General features: G+C 39.8%; 1 protein-coding gene across 1 annotated transcript; it reads right to left on the bottom strand.

Annotated features, from left to right (window-relative positions):
* Positions 1–2,731: 2,731 nt before the first annotated feature.
* Positions 2,732–19,281, bottom strand: tes (testis derived transcript (3 LIM domains)). The gene is made up of 8 exons (XM_057837934.1): positions 18,634–19,281; positions 14,323–14,408; positions 13,552–13,624; positions 12,249–12,854; positions 11,525–11,953; positions 7,424–7,639; positions 6,019–6,177; positions 2,732–3,896 (listed from the first exon to the last, which is right to left on the bottom strand). The coding sequence occupies exons 1-8, from the start codon at positions 18,658–18,660 to the stop codon at positions 3,705–3,707; spliced, it is 1,788 nt and encodes a 595-aa protein (XP_057693917.1). The 5' UTR covers positions 18,661–19,281; the 3' UTR covers positions 2,732–3,704.
* Between the last annotated feature and the right edge of the window lie 2,208 nt (positions 19,282–21,489).

Raw genomic sequence — 21,489 nt, 5'->3', positions numbered from 1 at the left:
TTCGCCTCCTTGAAAGACCAGCATCCACCACTGTGACAAAAAAAACAGAAAACACGAGTGTCTGACTAACACTTCACTGAAGTCCATATGTTTCTGACTCACGATTTAATTTGCAACACGGCCACCTAACAATAACTGACTTAACATACTAACCAACCGACTGACCAACCAACAAACTGTCTGAATGAAGAACCACGTGACTACCCAAATGACTGAATAATTCTTCAATGTATAACTAACAACTGAACTGACAAAGTAACTAATTTCCTGGTTAACTCAATGACATGTATTGCATCCACAGTAGCTCATGAAAAGATGTTTAAAAAATAAAAATAAAAAAATAAAAAGTGATTGAAACAAGTTTTGGGTTTGTGTTGAGATTGTATTCTCCATCAAGAAGCTAACATCTTATTAATCCTTTCCCCATTTACACATACTCACAAATTCCAGGAGTGGACGGCAACACCTCATGACCCACTACTCACCTCACTAGATTTGACCTCAGGGGGTGCGCCAATGCCAAAATCCACACTTACATGGACCACTTCTTACATGTAGGTGACACCCACACACACACACGTTATATTTGTGTAACATTCTCATTGTGCCGTGTTTTTGCGAAAAAAGACCGCCAATAAGAAAGGGGTTGTACTTTACCTCTGGCCTTTCATTCTTGGCGGTGGTAATGAGTCAAGCAAACAGCTGCATTGTGTTTGCACAATACAATGGAAGCACTCATCACAGTGCTGTTGTCAGGGAGAACAGAGCGCTCACAATTTTACACCCGCCGGCGAAGGTCCTCAAACGCTTTGTATGATTGTTGGGAGTTTGGAGTGTGTGGAATTCTGCTGCACCCTTTTTCCAACTTTCCATGTTTGCTAGTGCAGCACAGACAATAGCAGGAAGGGGAAACTTGTCATGGGAAGTGCGTGCATGCAAGCATGTGTTACTTACAAATAAGTAGTATCACAGCCTGGCCTTAAAACATCACTCATACTTGAGCAAGTACGTAGATTTTCAATAAAAGACATTAACATTAAAGGTAGTACCCCAGGTTAGGATTAAAAAAAAAAAAAAATTCTACATTTAACATTAAAGGTAGTCCCCAGGTTACGATCGAGTTCTGTTCCTACGCTGGCGACGTTACCCGAATTTCCACGTGAATCAGAATTAAAATAACCATCCAAAAACATCTATTATACCTCATATTAATGAAATAAAGTAAAAAAATATATATAATAAAATGGTGACAAAATGGCGGACGAGACTCCGGTGTCGTAAAGTCCAAACCAGGTAAGTCGTAACCCGTGGACTACTTGTAGTTTGCATTGTAGCAATATTAGTGTTTGTTGTTGCTGTTGTTTACATTTGAATTTTTTTTTTAGAAGGTGAGATATTGTAGAAACATGTATTGAAGGTATTTTTTTTTCTACTGTTGGTAGCACGGTAGGAGTGGTTAGCACATCTGCTTCACTGTTCTGAGATCAAGGGTTCAATCCCCAACTCCATCACAGGTTCAATCCCCAGCTCCAACCTTCTAGTTTGCATGTTTTCTCCAGGTTCTTTTATTTCCTCCTAAAAAGAAGCATGACCGGCTGACAGGACACTCCAATTTATCGTGAAGAAAAAAAACAGTTATAAGTTGATTTTTTTTTTAATCTGCCGGTCACATTTAAAAAAATAAAAATAAAAAATGCTGATACCGATATACGTGAAATTCCCTAATATCGGCGCCGATAATCAGCCTGGCCAATAATCGGTCTATCTCTATTTCTAATCAAATTAGGTTCTTAGTAGGTTCCTTGGAAAAACGTTGACAAAAAGTTGAATGTATTCGGAGTGCTGGCAATCGAACGGTGTGGACTCAGCTGTGTGTAGAACTTCACTACAAGCCTCATGTTATTTTCACTTACGACTTCAGCTTCTTCATGGAAATATTTTAGGTGGATTTGATAAGACGTCATTCAGTTCACATTTGTTCAACAGGTGCGCCCACTTCAATTTGATCATAAAACTTTCAAAAGCTTATTTACAAGTTCAGAGTATTAAATGTAAGACCCAATGAACTTTTGTTTTTTGAGATGAACCTTGGTAATTTTCATAATGCAAATTTCTCTCAACGCAAATTTTTGCACCCTAGTTCAGCTCCACGCAAACCTAAACATAGCAGCATTCAATTTCATTGACAGTTCTTTGATGAAAATGAAAAAACTGCAATATCAAATTTTGTGACTTAATTGACAGGTTTCAATATTTGAATTTCCCAATTAATTTTGAATGGCAGGAAACATGAATTTTATCTCACTATTTTGACCTTCTTCGTAAACGAATATTGACTTTGTATTGGCCTTCAGGAGATAGGGAAGTGGCTAGTAGATGTGCAAATAAAGTGAGAGTGAAGCTGCAACGTGTCAATCCAAATATGACCGCACCTAAACCTTCCCTACTTTAAACTCACAGACGTTTATCAATTCAAGCAATCCCCTTTGATTCTGGTGTGCATGCACCCTCTGCAGGTCAATTGACCATTTGCATAGGAATTTAAGTGGCCAGCAAATTGGTTTGAATAAAGGGGAAGTGTAGGAGCATTGGGGAAGGCACTCCTATTGGTGACAGTGGCGTCCATCGGAATACGAAACTTCCTTGAATTGTTTGCAGTTTCCAACATCAAAGCCATATGGAAACCTTTCCCCCAACCCCATCAAACATACAGTACATGACACATTAAAAGGAAAAGAAACAAACAACAAAAAGTTTAATGCAATTTAGTGGAAAAAAAGACAACATTTTGTATTGCAAAGGTTTTTGAGCTGAAATATTTTAGTGAATAGCCACTGGAGACTTTTTTTGTCGGTCATCTCATACATATGCCAATTCAATTTCAGCATGTTAGGCGACATTGTTTCCGAGGTAGAATTTTTACAAAATTATGGGATGCTTGATCCAAATGGGGAGTGGCCAACTTTGCCGCAATGCTCTACTTGCATATGATGACGAAAATTCAAAGGTCATTCAAATTTTGCATTTTCCATCTCTCTAGTTCTGCATTTCAAACTTGGTAACAATTGTAAAAAAAAAAAAACTAAAAGGAGGAGTTTGTCTGTATAGGAATGCTTGAAATGGTTGAATACAGTCTGAAATGGTTGCGTCAAACCCCTGTCTACTTATGACAGACAAACCAACTAAATCTAATGTTGCTACAATATATGAGTAACTTGTTTTAGGGGCTTTTAATAAATCTATTTAAGGTTGTGTCTGCACACGGAACCAAAAGTGGCTGCTTAAAAATAAAAATGGTTGCTGTCCTGAGTCTTTCCAGACATGTGTTCTTGAGACTTTTACAAGGGTCTACTTATAATAGACATGCCTACCAAATTTCATGCCGCTATGGGCAACTGGCTTCAAGGGCTGAATTATTTGAAAAAATGTCTTGTGTTAATTTGGTGGTGAGTCACCAATTTAATGTCACCCAATTTCCAAGTCTTAGGACCCGTGGAAAGAAAATAAGCCTAAAATGGTCAGCTATGAACAAAACAAAGATTCAGTCATTTAATGATACAACCTAATGGAGTTGCGTAAATCAGTAGTTATACGACTGAGACCTGAATAGAAAAAAGTGCAGACTTTAAGGCACTCATACATTCCGTTAACTTCAAGACCACACCGCTACCTGGAATTCACGGCTGGTGTCTTGAAATAGGCACTTAGGTGGCGCAATTCCTTTTGCATTCGACTGAGCAGAAGAGTTTGTCTTGCGCCGCCATGAAGCGCTGGCCTATCAGAACTTTGGCACAGCCAGAGCACTTGAAGCATTGTGGTGCCGCATGCCAGTGGTGCGCACCGTACGAGACACGCTGAGCTTCGGGTTCCACCGCTTCACCGCATCCTGAGCATTTCTGTGGATGTGAAAGACAGTGGAATTGTTCGCATAAAAAAATGGCTTAGCAGACCTATAACCCTTTAAAGAGCAAGTGACTATTTTTGGTCATTTAAATTGCCTATGACAGCAAAAAGCATGGTTAGTTCATATTTCACGCAATATTTTATGCTCCTGAATGAAATGGACCGCTTGGATGTGTGTGGAAGCAATTGATTTATATATTGAATTTTTTTTATCTCGCGCCATGAAAACGAGTGACTTCCTGGATTGAGGAGGAATGCGAATGTGAAGTCACCTGGGTCAGCATCTCACAATACATCATTGCTTTACAGCATGCAGATGGACTGCGGATTCAGCTGATTTTGCGGATTAATTCGTTTATTTTTCACATCACGCCAGCCAAATGTACTGTAGGGCTTTGTTGCCGCACCAGGGAGAGATCTGTGTGAGCCTTTTTGGGTTTCAAAACGTTCCCGTTCACCCAGAGATTGGCCAAAACAAGTCCGACAACTGTGGTACCACTGAACTTATGAGGAAGTGAGTAAACATCGTGTTTTGTATTATGTCAAATTCTGGGATCATGGCACATGTTTTAATACGGAGGTGGCTTGCATTTTGTGGCTGACAATGCTCCTTGTCCACCGAGAATGCCACTCAGCCGACGACTGGCGGCTTGTCGCACTCCCCCTCGGTCCTCTTCAGGTGCCCGCCGGAAGAGCGCTATCCTCGTCTTATACTCGTGCAGTTCTCCATACTATTCAGACTTCCAGCCCCCTTTGCCCTCTTTGTGTGCCCGGCAATAGTCCACTATCCTGGGGTTGGGCTCGGGCACCTACGCGCTCCTCCGACGTCTGCCCGTTTGTCCGGCTTTCATTCTCCGGCTGCTTCCCCGGCAAACGAGCTCTCCTGCCTGCAGCAGGGGAACGACGAGCTGTAACTCGCTTGCCGCCGGTGGGGTTGTCGATTGTCTTCACCGATCGGCAACCCCACCGCTGTCGTATGACATGATCTGGGGTAGTTTTGTGTGATTTTTCGCTTCAAAAGGAGAGAATAACACTTTGAAACACCGATCGGTTCGGGTTAGTATGTTGGCTAGCTGTCACACCTTCTGGTTTGTTTACGCTCTCCGAAGCCGGGGCAGGGAAATGATAAAAGCCAGACTTAACGCCAGTAGCATGAAATATCGTTCGGGAAGTGCAAGAAGTCGAAAGTTTTGACCATTATGGAGTAATTGTCCATGTCGTACTGAATAAATGCATTTTGAGTATTTCATATTCCATTTAGCACAAGACTGTTATTTATCATGACCATAACATTTATTTAGCAATCGGGGAAAAATACTTACATAAAAAGAATATCCTGTGAAAAGATTTGAGTAGAGAGATTGAAACAATGACATTTTGCTGCTCTGTTCTCTCCCTCGTTCTGAATAATTCCCCCTCAATGGGCTGAATTCTAAATTAGATCAAATTGTGACCCTGCTGACGTCATCCTCTAGCTGGGGACACTAGAGCGCTATAATGTCAGGCAGGGCTAAACGGCAGATTAAAAGACTAATTTCTCGTAATCTACGTTTTTTTCCAAATTGTTGTAAACAGTCGAATCGTCTCAAAATATGATTCTAATTCACATAACAATGCTATTTAAGATTTTTTTATGCTGTCACAGGCACTTTTTTGACACCGCCTTTATAACGCTTTATAGGGCAAGAGACACTATTTTTGGTCATTAAAAAAATTCTATCTATAAGTACTGTCGTTTTTATTTATTTATTTATTTTTTAATCATTTTATATTTATGGTATTATTTCATAATTATGAATAAACTTAATACAATGTTAATAAAATATAAATATTTACAAATAAGTTAAAATGAATAAAAACAAATACACAGTTACAGTAACATTCTAAAGTATTTTTCTCATACTATTTAACTTATTGCATGCCCTTGATGGTGTTAGACGTCCATTTAAACATAAAAGTCAGCCAATGAGTTCATAACAAATATATATATATATATATATACATATATATAATGATAATCATAATTCGGGCAAGAAAGGGTTAAGTGGCCACATAAAACATAAAATTGTTGAGATGCACACATCTTGCTTGGTAATCAGGCGTAGCATGTCTTACCACAGCATAGTTGTTCATGTAGCAGGGCGTGCAGACGGGCTTGTCCTGCTCCATCACGTATGTCTCTCCTGCCAGGACCAGGTCACAGTCAAAGCAGCAGAAGTGCTTCAGGTGCCAGTTTTGGCCCTCAGCCTGAGTATACTCATTACTGAAGATAAGCTACGGAGCAGAAACATACAGAGAAGTGATTACTCATTACTTAGGGTTAGAGATGCCCCGATCGATCGAGATCCCGATCGCTCGGGTCCGATCATGTCATTTTCAAAGTATCGGAATCGGCAAAAAAATGTCGGCCATGCCTTTTTTTAATATATATATATATTTTTTTTTAAATTAAATCATTTTCTAATTGTATTTAACATTACATACATAATATGTTACACTCATCCAGAGTCTTTAGTTTAGGCTTAAGGTAGGGTTATCAAATTTATCCCGATTACGGCGGTACTAAGGTTTTTTTAAAAAATGTATCACGTTAAAATATTTAACACAATTAATGCATGTGTTGCACGACCCACTCACACATTGTCGCGCTCAATCTGAAATGGCGCCATTTTACCTATATAGAGAGATAAAAGGTAGCGTAAATTGAGTAGAGTGAATTTTGGCAGCCTTTGGAGGGTTATTTTAATTGGCTAAAGCCTTACAATCCCTCTCCCTACGGTTACAAATATCATGGGAAGCAATGTGGGGAAGCAAGGTAGCAATTGATCTTTTTCTTAACACCTTATTTTATTTCCCAACGCAGAGAAGATACAGTATATCAATTGGTAGCACTACGCACAGTCATGGTTCCACTTCCCATCATGCATTGGGGCATGGCTACAGTATCATTTACTGCAAACTCAACAAATACACAAGATGGCAATATTTAGTCACAATATACAAAGTCACAAGTCTTTCTATCCGTGGATCCCTCTCACAGAAAGAATGTTAATAATTTAAATGCCATCTTGAGGATTTATTGTCATAATAAACAAATACAGTACTTATGTACTGTATGTTGAATGTATATATACGTCCGAGTTTTATTCTTTTTTTTCTTAATGCATTGCCAAAATGTATATGATAGGGAAAAATTATCGGGAATGATTGGAATTGAATCGGGAGCAAAAAAAAGCAATCAGAGCGGGAAATATCGGAATCGGCAGATACTCAAACTAAAATGATCGGGATCGGATCAGGAGCAAAAAAACATGATCGGAACAACCCTACTTAGGGTTTTTACTGCAGAGAAAAGCAACAATTCGTAACTCAAAAACCTAGCTAATAATGGTACTCCTAAGTCTAGGTAGCACTGATATAGTATATTAAATCATAAAATGTGAACAAAATGCTATGGTAAATACTTCACAGAACAAATACTTGAACTCCAATTTCAGTTGGGGTCACCTATATATCTCACCTCATCGCAGCCAGCACAGCGCGGCTTCTCACTGTCGCCATAGTGGCGTCCGCAGTAGAGCTTCCCACGCTTCCAGAAGTAGATCATGTCTACTAGGAGCTCATCGCAGGTGCAGCACACAAAGCAGGCCGGGTGCCACAGCTTGTCGTAGCCGGCCCGCTCGGCGTATACAGCCGGGTCACCGACACGCATGGGCTGATCACAGCGGCGACATGACTGCAGGGAAAGAGCCAGTTACATTTTGGAGGGATGTGACATTTTTATGGAGAAAAAATAAGTTATGCGTGAACATCTAAATGTGAGAAACCCAAAATAAAGTCGTTTAAGAAAAGTGACATGATAACTCTGACATAGTGCAGTTCCATTTTCCTAATCTTCCTAACATGCTTCTCTGTAGGCTACCCTAAATGGGGAAGGCAAAGCTACACTTGGAGTCTTGAAATAAAGCTCAAGCCTCAATAGTGTGAAATGTCTCCATCTGGTGTCCAACTATGAAAGTATAGATACCAACCTTAAAGAGGCAGTTGTCATTTTCAATATTTTGAACCATTTCATGAATAAGATAAGTCCAAAGCTCTGCGCACGGAGCCCCGCTTAAAGGGGAAGTTCAGAATTTTTGACATCAGGCTTAAATCTTCGAGTTAGCGTGAGTTTAATTACGGTAGTCTGTGGAGTTGATTTCAACAAAGTCTGTGTAGTTTTAGTTATTTGTTAGTTTTAGGGCTCCGGGGTGTCTAAGCTAGCGCGAGTCATTTGGGCCGACTTCGCATGCCAATAAAAACATATGCACACATGAAAATCATCGATGACCCATGCAATCAATAGTGTTGGCTATGTTTTTTTAGGATAAATTTATTTAAACTTACCACTGCATGTTAATAATTGCTGTATGAACAGCAACACTGGTAATCGAGAAGCTTTGCAGAAGAGTGATATCACATCGGGTTTTTTTCCACCGCTGATTTTTTGATGTCGTAGCCAGCAGCAAGTAACCACAATTTATATTCTTGTTATATCGTTCCTTTGCTCATTTCTTCTGTCTGTTTCCACAGCCTCTAAATGCGCATTTCACCATGTTGCCGGCCAGCAGACTGATGCTGCATTCGAGGAAGGTGGGAAGTCAGTTTCCAACCTCCGATCCGGAAAAATACCATTGAACGAAAATGAACGAAGAAGGCAGGTTTGTTGGAGGTCAAAATGTCTTTTGATGGCCAAAATAAAAAACAACTTGTTGCGATCAGCCATATTTGCTGTTTACATTCACTTGAAATGCTTTGAGGGCGAATTCGCAACTTGTACCCTCCGAGCGGGACAAGTCCGACTCCACCTTCCTTAAATGCAGCGTGAACACGAGTGGCTGAAGCACTCCTCTCTATAGTGGTCTTATTACGCATCTAAAAAAATAAAAAAATAGTCCTGCAGAATTACATGAATCACGGCCGTTTTTTGTGACATTCTTTAGCGGCATGGGTGTTTTGGAACAATGATTTGCATTTTGAATTTATTTGACTATGTTGGATCAGTTCGTAGATCTGTATCGTTTTTTTATTGGCATGCTAAATTGGGCACATTGACTCGCGCTAGCTTAGCCACTCCGGAGCCCTGAAACTAACAAATAACTTACAAACTGCACGGAATTTGTTGAAATCAACTCCACCAAGTCATTAAAACCCCCACTAACTCGAAGATTAAGCCTAATGTCAAAAATCCTGAACTTCCGCTTTAAGTGAGAGTGACAAGCAAGTGTATATTTTATTTTTGCATTATTGTAAAATAGCGAAGCTTGGCGTCACTAAAGATCGATTATAGTTCGTGTCTTCGCAATGTATTAAAGTCACCACACACGCGTTGCCAATAGCCACAAGCTTCCCAAGGACACACCCCCCTCCACCAACGGCTAATCAAAGCAAATAGTTGACATTTAAGTATTAAATATTCAAATTGGTTCCAATAAAATGCATAGTAATAGAAACCGGATTTTTCAGAGAGAAGAAGAAAAGGACAAACTAAAACAGCTTTAAACAATGACATTCTGGCCAGGGATTTGCACGTCAATTTACATTGAAAGCAATATGAACTGTCTTGCAAACCTGGTATAATGGAGTCAAAGGTTATGAAAAAAATGTTACCAAAAAAATAAAACTTTGGTGCCACCTTATAAAAACCAGGCCCAATTCATCTCTGATTACTTTTTTGGTATGTATACTTGGTAGTGGTGTCAACAATAATCGATGCGGGGCATGGACGATTCAATTCGATGCGGGCAACAAGCCGAATCGATTCAGCGCATTTTAAAATATATAAGTACGTTCAAAAATCTTCCCTGCGCAATTCCGGTGATGCAACGGATTTGGTTTCCCCATTTGTATTATTATTCTCATGTTTCATTTTTTACACACTGCATAACTCTGTGCATAACTCTGGTCGTCCCACCAACCTCGTAGAAGCCAAAATGTCTCCAGATGTCTGCTTTCAATGTCTTAGGTGCATCAATAATCTTTCTTGCTCCCTCTTTCTCCGCTTCAGCCATTGTTATGTTAGGTCCTATCTCTTAGAGGTTAGAGCTTGTGCCCGAACCCGAACGGGTCGGGCCCAAAATGTTAAGCATTCACGTTCGGGTCGGGTCGGGCCGCCGCGCCGGACTAATAAATTATTTTTAAAAAATGGGATAAAACCGAGAGCAGGCTCTCTGTATTGTGCATTTGCTTGTGCACGCACATGAACGCAGTGGCGCCGCCCGCTTTTTCTTCTTCTCCTCCGCTGTGGCGCTTGCGATTCGTTACGAAAGACACTTTTATGCACACAAAGGCAACACAAATGTAATCCTTTTGAATCTTCTCCTCTGTGTGTCTGCAAAATCGCATGTTTTTTTTATATTAAACTTTCCCGGCGTTATTTCGTTGTGTAAATGCTTTTATAATGATCATTAAAATATGTAGACTATTTAAACATTGAGAAAACATTCATTTTCTCTGCCAACTCGAATAAATGAAAATAAATTGCTGCTGCTGCATTTTTTTTTGCGCGTCACTCCAAGCCGGGTCGGGCTTCAATACCAGCGGGCCGTGTTGGGTCGGGTTGGATTTTTTAGGCCCGATCTAATCTCTACTATCTCTCTGCTCTCTCGATTGCAAAAAACTGATATTTCCTCATGTTGAAACAGATTGTTATGGCTGCTAAAAAACTGCTGCACTTCATTTTAATTCATTATTTTTTATTGTTATGTGGCAGTTACTGATTGCATTTCTAAGTTGATTGCACATATATAGTGGGCTAGGCCTACATTTTACTTTTGTTCTACATTGCAAGTTAGTTGATGTTTTGTTTGCAACTGAACTGATCCCTGGATTGATATTGCGATAAAGATGCTGCTACACGACAATATTTTCTTTGTCGTTTTCTTTAATATTTACTTGAATATTTTTATTGATGGGTCGTTGTGACTAAAATACAGTGACTGTTATTACTGATTTTGCACAGGAGTTCAGATGTTGCACTGTGTGAAAGGCTGCTATAGTCTCTTTCAAAGCACTAATTAAATGCTGTGATGTTTTTTTTTTTTTTTTTTTTAAATATATACATATATATATATATATATATATATATGTATGTATGAAAGTATTTTCATTTGACTTCAACCAGGAGTGACACAAGAGCCAATAAAAAGTTGTTTAATGTCTGACCGCTTGTGTTGCCTCATGATTCATGAAAAATATGCTTTGCTTTAGAATTTTAATGCATCCCAGGCTTTAAGGCATCGCGATGCATTGCCGAATCGAACCGAATCGAATCGTGACCCTCTTAATCGAATCGAATCGTGGCCCTCCGAATCGTAATCGAATCGAATCGTGAGGGCAGTGCAGATGCACACCTCTAATACTTGGACTGCGTATGCGCATAGGCATCATTCAGTGCTTTGAGCACCGCCCTCTGGCGGTCACCAGGGTTGAATTAGAAAGACCAGTAAGCACTAAGCAAGTCTGCTGATTCACATTCTGGAACACTATGGCGTGTGGTTGGGCCACAATTTTGTGCAAGAGACTAATATTAATAACACTGATTACATTAACACAATAAGAACATCAAAGTGAAAGTCCTTACGAAGTTTTGCTGTGGGGCTCCTGAGGTGGCCATGGCTCCGGCAGTGGATGCGGTACCAACAGCACCACTAACTGGCTTGGACCCGGCCGCTTCAGCTCCAGCTGCAGCGACCCCTTTGAGACCCAGTGCTTCTGGCCCTGCCGTTTTAGTACCTCCAGCTCTTCCTGGTCCACCCTGACCCGCTGCCGCCTGCATTAGAACCATCTCTTCTGGCAGCATCACGTCGCCAACACCCAATGCCTCATCCTTGTATTTGCGCACAAACTGCTGCATCTTCTTGACTTCGGCCGGGCTCAGCTCGTGGCACTTAGATGGATCTTGGTCGTGCTCAGGCAGCTGGCGGGCCATCTGCTGCCGGCGGTAAGCGGCGCCTTCTGTGCCCATCACAGGCCGCTTCTCAGGCGGAAGGAGCTCAATGTAGCGCACAGCCTGTGAAGAAGAGAAGCAAAAAAAAAAAAAAGGACCAATCACTTGGGAGGTAGGGGAAAATATCTGGAAGTGAGATATGAACAGAGACAAAACAATCAATTGTGTCCGCCCTTGAGTAAAACACAACTTGAAAAAAGGTTAAACCACCAAAACTAGGTTTGTTTTGATGTTGATGAAGTTTTTGATTGATAGGACATATTTTTCAAGACTTTACTCAGTGTTACTATGTTTTAGCGGTTGATTACTTAATTAGATCATTTAATACAACCTTAAAAGGAAACATAAGCAAACTTACCACATATTTATTGGCAACAGGGGGAGCCCACTCATACGTGACAGACTTGAGAGGCGTGTCATTGTTGACCGGCAGTACGTTGGCTGTATTGGAAACAACAGAAACACTGGCTGCGTTCGCTTTGAGGGGTGCGACGCTAGCAAGTGCAGGCCGGGCCTGGACACCACCGAACCCCGTGCTTCCTGAGGCTGCCTGCATGCCACCGGGCGCTGTGCTTCCTGAGGCTGCCTGGATACCACCGGGCGCTGTGCTTCCTGAGGCTGCCTGGATACCACCGGGCACTATGCTTCCTGGGGCTGCCTGGATGCCACCGGGCGCTATGCTTCCTGGGACTGCCTGGATGCCACCGGGCGCTATGCTTCCTGAGACTGCCTGGATGCCACCGGACACCTTATCAAGTGATGCTGTAGCAGGTGGGACAAAACCTGCATTGGCAGTAGCAACATAAGGTACAGCTGCAGCAGCGGTGCCCGGTAACACTGTGTGAGCCATGGCGGGGCCGCCCAGTGTGATGGTGATGGCATTGCCACGGTACACAGGGACACCATCCGTCTTCAGTTTTGCTATAAGGCCAGTGTACTTGGTGTCCTCAAAAAGCTTCCCCACCTGCAAGGTCATTCAGGCCAATCAGAAAAACAAGAGAAAAGTGTTCTGGGAAAAGCACAAGAACAACACTGGTGGGGAAAAAATAGAATTGTGCGATGGGAAAGATATAGAAAAGAATAAATACTGTGAAATCATCGAAATGTAATCACGCAAACTTCACTAAACCCTGAATATTTCCGAAAAAATGTAAGATAATTGATGACTGCACTGTACTGTACTTTCCCACATATAATCCATTTTTGTTCATAAACACAAATAACATTCAATAGGTGTACTGTCATGTCTAACGGCACAAATTTATTCAGTATATAATAAAATTTCCGCGACTAAACGCAAATCAGAACATCACAGGTGTCGTGTGTGATGATATCTGCTGCATCATATTGTAGTATCACATTAGACATTTGTCAGTGAGCTCATTGATAACAAAACCCGGCTAAAGTACAACTGTGGTCACAAATAACAAACACTTCTCTATAGTTGCTTTTGAGGAAATAATCTGAAACCATTAACATATACAAGTTGACGTAAAGGTAATCTTATGTGCTATGTATTTGTTTTACATTCACATTTCCAACAATATGTCACAACACAATTTCTGCTTAGCAATGTCTCTATAACCGGCACGTGCGTCTTTGGTCGCAAATAGCAAGTTTAGCTTAATCTATTAAAGGAAGACATTTTGGGAGATGATGACCTTTTTGTTCTCCTCAGAGTTCATCTGCACATTGTGCTCTGCGAGCCCACACTTGCAGTTACGACAGATTTTTCTGCAAGACAACAACGGACAATTTATTAATCGGCATATAAAATACATCCGGACAGTTGAATTTTAAAAGTGCAGACCAGTCACAGTTTTTGACGTCAACAATTTTGAATAAATTTATGACTTCTGCAATACGTAGATACATGAGGGAACATATGTTCATCATTACAGTTCAACAGAGGCCTTACACAGAAGTGCATGAATGTTAGATATTTCTATCCGTGCTGATGTTGTGACATCAGTCAAGTGTTTCCAATTAAGCAAGTCTTCAGTCCACACTTTCATCACAAGCTGCTGATCCGAGGCTAAACACACATGCTGGGAATTTGCCGGAATCCGGCAGTGAGTCATTGTGCGAGTCCATATGTTGTGTTCAACAAAGCAGCCTTGTCAGTTGTTCATGAAGTTCACTTGTTTCTCAACAAGAAGGATATGCTCAACAACAAAAGCCTGCTTTATATTTCTTTTTTTGCTCCTCTATTTTATTCTTTAGCAGGGTTATGAACAATCGACATAACCATTTGACAGTAAAAGTGGCGAAGAAAAAAGGTGCACATTCATGTATTTCTGTTCAGTGTGTCAATTAGGTGTCTATGTAAAGATCTACTGTATTAAAACATGGATGCAAAAAGTACAACAAACACTGACGATAACCAACAGTAAACCTTCCTGCTCCTGTTCAGTCTTGGTGGGGGGTCTCACCTCCAGAAATGAAGCTCAAAGCCCTCACACTTGTCTTTACACTTAAGGCAGGCGGCGCCCGCACCAAACTCGTGCCCAAGTGTCATCTGAAAAACAAATATTACAAAAAGAGGACACTTCATTAGGTACAGAACCCCATGCAACATCCTTCAATGACCATATATGGTCAGCAAGTCAGTTGGTGACTCACCCTGGTTCGTCAACAACACTGACTCATGTAGCTTCCTAATGTGTGTCAAGTCCTTTTTTATTAACACACAATAGCTCAGAAAAAATTCAAAGTGAAATTTAACTAATGTTGTGGCCCATAAGGACAAGTTGATCATCATGCTTACATGACGGAACATGATAATGTACATTTTCTTTGGGTTTTTGTTTTGGGTTGAAAAAAATGTAATGTAAATAGCATTGAGCAAATGTTGCGTATTTTTACGTTAATGCAGTTTTTAAATAGCATTTAATTTCCTTAAACACTTGTTTGATTACTAAAGGCTCTGTAATGGCTATAATTGGTCACAGGAAGAGATTTTTTTCCTGTAATGTGCATTTGTTTAATACATAAAATTATTAATTAGTGTTACTAGTGATTAATTTGTTTTTACACTTAAATGAGGGGTGAGAATGTAAAAATGTGACTAGGAACAGTTCTAGGGTGTCTGTAGTTTGACCAAAAGAGTTTAGTTGTTGGCTCAAAAATACAAATAAACACATTTGAATATTTTGAAAAACAGTAGAATAGAACCCAAGAACGCGGGAAAAAAACAAAGGATATAAATAACCTTTTAAACAAATTTTCATGAATGTGAATGCTGAAATTTATGAAACTAACATTTTTAAATGAGAAAAAAAATGGTAACAGAATTTCTTTAAAGGAAAGATGTTTCAGAGGGTAACTTGGTACATTGTGGGTGCATATGTTTCCATGAAACATCTGTCTGATGACACAATGAGAGAAAACAGCTGTGAGGATGAGAATTTAGCATTTACGAGTGTTTATCTCTGCCGGGGATTAAAATTAGACGTTTTAGCAAGCCTGTCTGGGTCATCTGCCAGCTCATGAATTAATGTGTCTGTGAATATACTAACAATGACGCGGCCTAAATAGGTCTGAAGTGACTCATAATACCTAGATGTCTTATTTTCGTAAGCATTCTCAAAATGAATAAATATATAAAAAATAAATAACAAATGGTTCTCTCTATTCAGATCCATTAAATATTGGCACCGTCTATGGAAATACACAAACATTACTATAAATATGAAATACAGTTATACCAAAACAAGTTGTATTTATTTTTCCAAATTCAGAGCTCAAATTATTCCTGTATGAAGTCAGGAGTAATTTGATAAGGAAGATGCCTTGGAAATGATGGGCTAACATCTTTGAAAAATGTGTCAATCGCACCAACATTTCATTGCCGATTAAAAATAACGGATGCCATATAATCACAAACTATAATTCATACATAAACTTTAGATTCTTTAGATGTGATAATCACATTATTGGGTTAGTATTAGGGTTGCTACTATCGATTATTTTAGTAGTCGATTAATCGATGAACTTGTTAGTTCGAATAATCGGATAAGGAACATAAAGAATTAAAATACCTGAGCTGAGCCTCAAGCGCTTGAAAAATTAAAATAACTGAGCTGAGCCTCCAACGCTATAAAAATAAAAACAAAACAAAAAAAAGAATCTATGGACAACAAAAGAACAATAGCTAACTTACATAGCAAAAGTCTGCTAGCTTAGATGCTATAAAACGCTAACACTTTTTTATCACAATGCTCTTAACAAATGATTCAGACACATATTCCCACAAAACAAAACAAAAAAACTGCTAAATATATCCAAAAAAAAAAAAAAATTACGAATGCATTAAAAAAAACATTAGCTCAAACCAAAACTTGGCTTATGTTGGTCTAAACATGAAGCAGCTGGATTTAGCCATGTGAAATGAGGCAGACTAGAGGGCAGTGTATCCACCCAAATTAATAAAACTAAATGCAAACACTTTAAAAATAAACCATTACAACGCCACTTTAATTAAACGAATACTTGAAGCAGCAAAATTTAATTTGAATCTTTTTTTCTAATCGAATACTCACGTTAATCAATTAATCGTTGCAACACTAGTTAGTATTATTTAACATTGTTGGATCATTGCAAATTTAATAAACCTTATTGATGAACTTGTTTGACGAATTCGGGTCACGCCATACCATTCTGGTGTGCTGATTAGTTATTCCGCCATGTTGACAAAATTACAAATTCTCATTTTCATGCATAAATGTAGAAACAACTGCAGCAACAAAACTTTTGGAAGAAAAGTCCTGTTAAATATTTTGTTGATAACCGTCACATACTGTAATAGAAGATCGTTTACTTTGGATTAATGTAAATAAAATAAAACAGTACAATCTGAGCAGATTTGTTTGTTTAATATATCTGCGCTCGGTTTTGTCCTTTGTTCTACATAACTAGAATCATCTTTATTGGCCCAGTACATTAAAAACACGTACAATTAGTCTCCACTCCAGTATGTAGAACCACTGTAGTATAACATCAAACAAGCCAATGAAACCATAACACATAAGTACGGACAACCAGTTAGCCAAGCAAGAATAAAAATAGTGCAAAGGTGCTGTGCAATGACAGCTGTGGAAGTGATGCAGAGTTTTTTCTTACAATAAAGTGAACTTAAGTACAGTACTATGGTCTCGCAACAATAGTGCAATTAATGGAGTTTATGCACAGTAAAGTTACAGTAGCATGAAATGTTGAGCATCACAATTAAGACAAATTAATTATATAATTATTTATAATTATTACATATTATATTTAGTTATTTATTTATTTATCCTTCAGCCATGACAAATCCAAACAAACATACAGCATTTATATGTGTTTACAATTAATTCAACCCGAAAAGAAAAGTGCTGACGGGAGAAGCCGAAGCTTATCTATTATTATCTATTCATTTAAAAGCAATAAAATCCTATTTAAACTGGTGCATTATAATGCATGCATTAATATCAGACAAATGTAATTTTTTTCATTCAAAAATGAAATACGGAAATAGAACAAGTTTAGTTTCATAAAGTGCACATTTGAAACGGTGGAAGAACCTTTGGCAGATTTTCAAAACTTTAAAAAGCTGCAGTTCCCTCATTTCTTCTACTTTTGTTATGTTGGTTCCAATTGAAAGGAATTCTCCTACTCCAACTGCTGGACATTTGCTTTATTTTCATGGAATCAAAATATTTATCCACATATGTATATGGTTGATCCCTTTAGGTTTGCTACATCTACATTAGGGGTGTGACAAAACATCGAAATAGTGATATATTGTGATACTTTGTATCCCAAAAGGGTATCGATGTGCCCCTGCCAAGAATCAAGATATCGTTTTTAAAAAGGTGTCAATGTCTAAAAAAAATAAATAAAACGGAACCAACAACTTGTTCCCAAAATCTTCCACCATAATAGTGTCTCGGTTAACTTTAAGGCTGCATTGACGGCGCACGACGCCCAATCCATTTAGACTGGGAACGTTCGTTCATTCGAAACTACAGCATTCACAGTCATTCTGTCTGATTTTCAGGGCATTTACAGGTCACTTGCGGTTCATTTTAGGGCATTTACATGTAATCCCCTGTTGAGTTTGAGTCATTGCCTATACATTTGGGTGATTCCCAGGTCACTTCCTGGTCTGTAACTCAAAATAAACAGGAAGCGACCCATAAAATACCCCCAAATCAACAGGAAGTAACTGAAATCAACAGGTAAATGACCTTAAATGGCCCACATTTACCTCATTGCTTGGCATTGGCTGCCACTGACGGCCATAGACGTTCAATCCGTTTGAAGTGGGAGGGTTCCCGGTTCCCAGTTCAAACGGATTGGACGTCTACTAGTGATAAACTCATTTCAATTCACAGCAGAAGCTTGTTTTTGTGTTTATTAGTTGTTTGTAGAATATCCTAGAATGATTTCCTGACCAATGTATCGATAATCGTTATATCGCCATATCGTCAGATCATCGTCATCGTGAGCTTTGAATCACAAATCGTATCGTGGCGTACCATAAGGTTCCCACTCCTAATCTACATCATGTAAAATTCACTGGATATGAACCATGATTGGTGTCATAAATTAACAAGATCATCAGTGAAAGAGTGAATATCCCACACAGTTCATAAAAAAATAATAAAAATGGTACTTTTAACAACTTTCAGGGCCCGTTGTTTTTGACGACCACCTGCACTGTGTTCCTCCTCGCACACCTTCTTAGCAGGGTGTTGACTCACCTTCTTCACTTCCTTCTCGATCTCCATGTTCACTTCCCTCTTTTGCGAAAAGACCGAAGAAACCAAGGAATGCCGCCGGGAAAGCTGTCACAAGCTGACCGCAAAGGAAACAAGATGAGACAAACCGTGATAGACAAACGAGGCGATTATCACACTACTTTCGGTTTTAGATGCCAGGCTGCCAGCCTGCTAGTGTTGTATCGGTCGCGAACGATTCGTTCTTTTTGAACGAATTGTTTGGGTGACCGAGACCGAACTAATCACCATCTGCACTGATTCGTTCTATGAAGTTGGTGCTTGTTCACTGCGTGGGAGGGCGTTGAGCAAGCGGCAGCGTCTTCTGACATCGCACACGACCAATCAGACGCCAGCCTCATCGCGGGCAGGGGAGGGACCGGAAACACAATCAGGGCGTATGTCACCCACTTCCACGTGTGGCCAATAAGCAGCCAGCGTGCAGGCAGGGGGGCAAGACTGAGTTTTGTCACTTCCCGTTCAGTGACTCGGTCCTCCGGCTCCTGACCTAGCTTGCTGCTAACTTGACTTTCCAGTAATGACTATGCGGTGAACGAATCAAAAAATGAAAGGAAAGGACTTTGTCACATATTTGTTAACGTGGAGCCTATCAAATGCCGCTCAAAAAGACAAAAACACCACACAAATCTAGCGAGCATGGTTTAGTGTACTACTTTTCTCAACAGACTCGGGACTACCTATTACGACATACTATCAAATTTACAGTAATTTAAAACACGGGTAGCTACGAGGCAAGCAAAAGCTGAGCTGCGGTCGCGTGACGGCAATGAAGGGGGCAAAGAACCGTCACTATATGGAGGCTTCATGGCAGCGATATTTACTTAATATGTGCACAGACAAAAAGAATATATAGTATGATCACCATAATACTGATTTGCAATGAAACGGTATATACATGTCCATTTTTTCAAGTGTTTTATTTTTTTTTTCGTGTCAGGTGTTGGTTGGTTTGACAAATTATGTCAATCCGTCCATCATGTGCTACTCAAGCGCCCCAAAACAACGCACATGGACACGGGAGATGTCGCAATATGTCTACATTTTTCTTATCAGACTAATGAGAGTAGAAAGGCGATATCGTAAAGAGCAAACAATTTTCTCGTCGGCATTTGACGATCTGAGATGCGGGGACGACAGGGGAGCTGACCGGATTATTTTATTTATTAATACCAGTGCAAAAATTCAATACGATCACCATAATACTGATTTGCAATGAAACTGTATATACATGTCAATTTTTCCGAGTGTTTTTTTTTTTTTTTTCGTGTCAGAGCGTGTCGGTTGGTTTGACAAATTATGTCAATCCGTCCTGATCATGCGCTACTCAAGCGCCCCAAAACAACGCACGCGAACACGGGAGATGTCGCAATATGTCTACATTTTTCTTAACAGACTAATGAGGGTAGAAAGGCGACATCGTAAAGAGCAAGCAATCATTTCTCGTCAGCATTTGACGAGCTGAGATGCGGGGACGACAGGGGAGTTGACCGGATTATTTTATTTATTAATACCAGTGCAAAAATTCAATACGATCATCTTAATACTGATTGGCAATTAAACTGGCAAATATCAAAATGTAGTATTGTCTTTATTTCAGAGCAGCACATTCGACAACTAGGTATTTACACTTATAGTTTTAATAGTGACTAAAAATAATAGTGATGAGCATAAAAACAAAAATACAACAGAGCGAGATGTAAATATGATGATTCCATAATTAGAAATTAAACTTTCAATTTATTTTTATTTTCGTGACAGCAAGCATGCTGCGTTGGCTGGTAGCAAGCAGCATTGTAAATGTGATCAAGAACATGCTAAAGAAAGTCCGTTCGCCCCCGACCCCAACCCCCCGCTCCCCCCACAAAAGGAAAATGTTTAACCGTGTCCTCAATCGAAATGCAAGCACGATCCATGACTTTGAGCCCATAGAACTAGGACAGACGACGCGGAAGTTCTCCCTCGCTTTTGCAGCAGCGGGAGGGAGGGAGACGAGGCTGTCTGTGAAAGCAGAATGATATCGCCTGTCACTCATTTCTGAAACTACGACGAGTGGTCAATGTGGAAGAGAGGGAGGGACCAAGCAATGTCACTTCCCGTTCAGTTATACTGCGAAGCGGTCTTTGGTGATTCGTTCGGCAACGTCACTTCCCGTTCACTAACCGAACGATTCATTTGGGCGGGGAGGGAGATGAGGGGGGCGAACGATTCGTTGAACGATTCGTTTGAACGAATCTTTTTACTGAACGATCCGGAATGGATTCGTTTACTCCAGTGAACGACAGATCCCGTCACTACAGCCTGCTACGCAAAAGTATTGATTTTTCACTGTTATCGTCAACACTTCCGGTATAATCCTATGCAGTAAGACAAGACAAGATGTGTTTAAAATGAGCGATTTGGTCACTTTTGCTATTTTACACGGTTGAATGACTACTAATGAATTACAAAAGTCGACAAACAATTTTCAGAAACCGGGCTGCTTTCGTTTGTATCACTTCGAGACTACACATCTGTTTTATTTTGAAATTCAAAATGCCGTATTTCGAATTTTTCTCTCACACATATAACATGTCTGCTCAACTGCGGGCACTGTTCACTTTCACATGTACCGAGCGGTGATGAATGATGTTTCGTTTAACTAATACAATCCCAGTTTACAAACAGCGGGACGATAAACCAGCCAATCGAATTGCATTTGAGGCGGGCCCTCATCCTGGGGCCAAATTGTCTATTCAACCGGCAGGTTCTGTTTTTAACACTTTATATTACGCTTTTGTTTAGCGACTGTTTACCGCCAAAGCAATTGCTGTGATGTTACGA

Source organism: Corythoichthys intestinalis, chromosome 5, assembly GCF_030265065.1.
Source record: "Corythoichthys intestinalis isolate RoL2023-P3 chromosome 5, ASM3026506v1, whole genome shotgun sequence".
Lineage (NCBI taxonomy): Eukaryota > Metazoa > Chordata > Actinopteri > Syngnathiformes > Syngnathidae > Corythoichthys > Corythoichthys intestinalis.
Note: the sequence above shows the minus strand (reverse complement) of the source record. Positions and strands in the feature narration are given on the sequence as shown.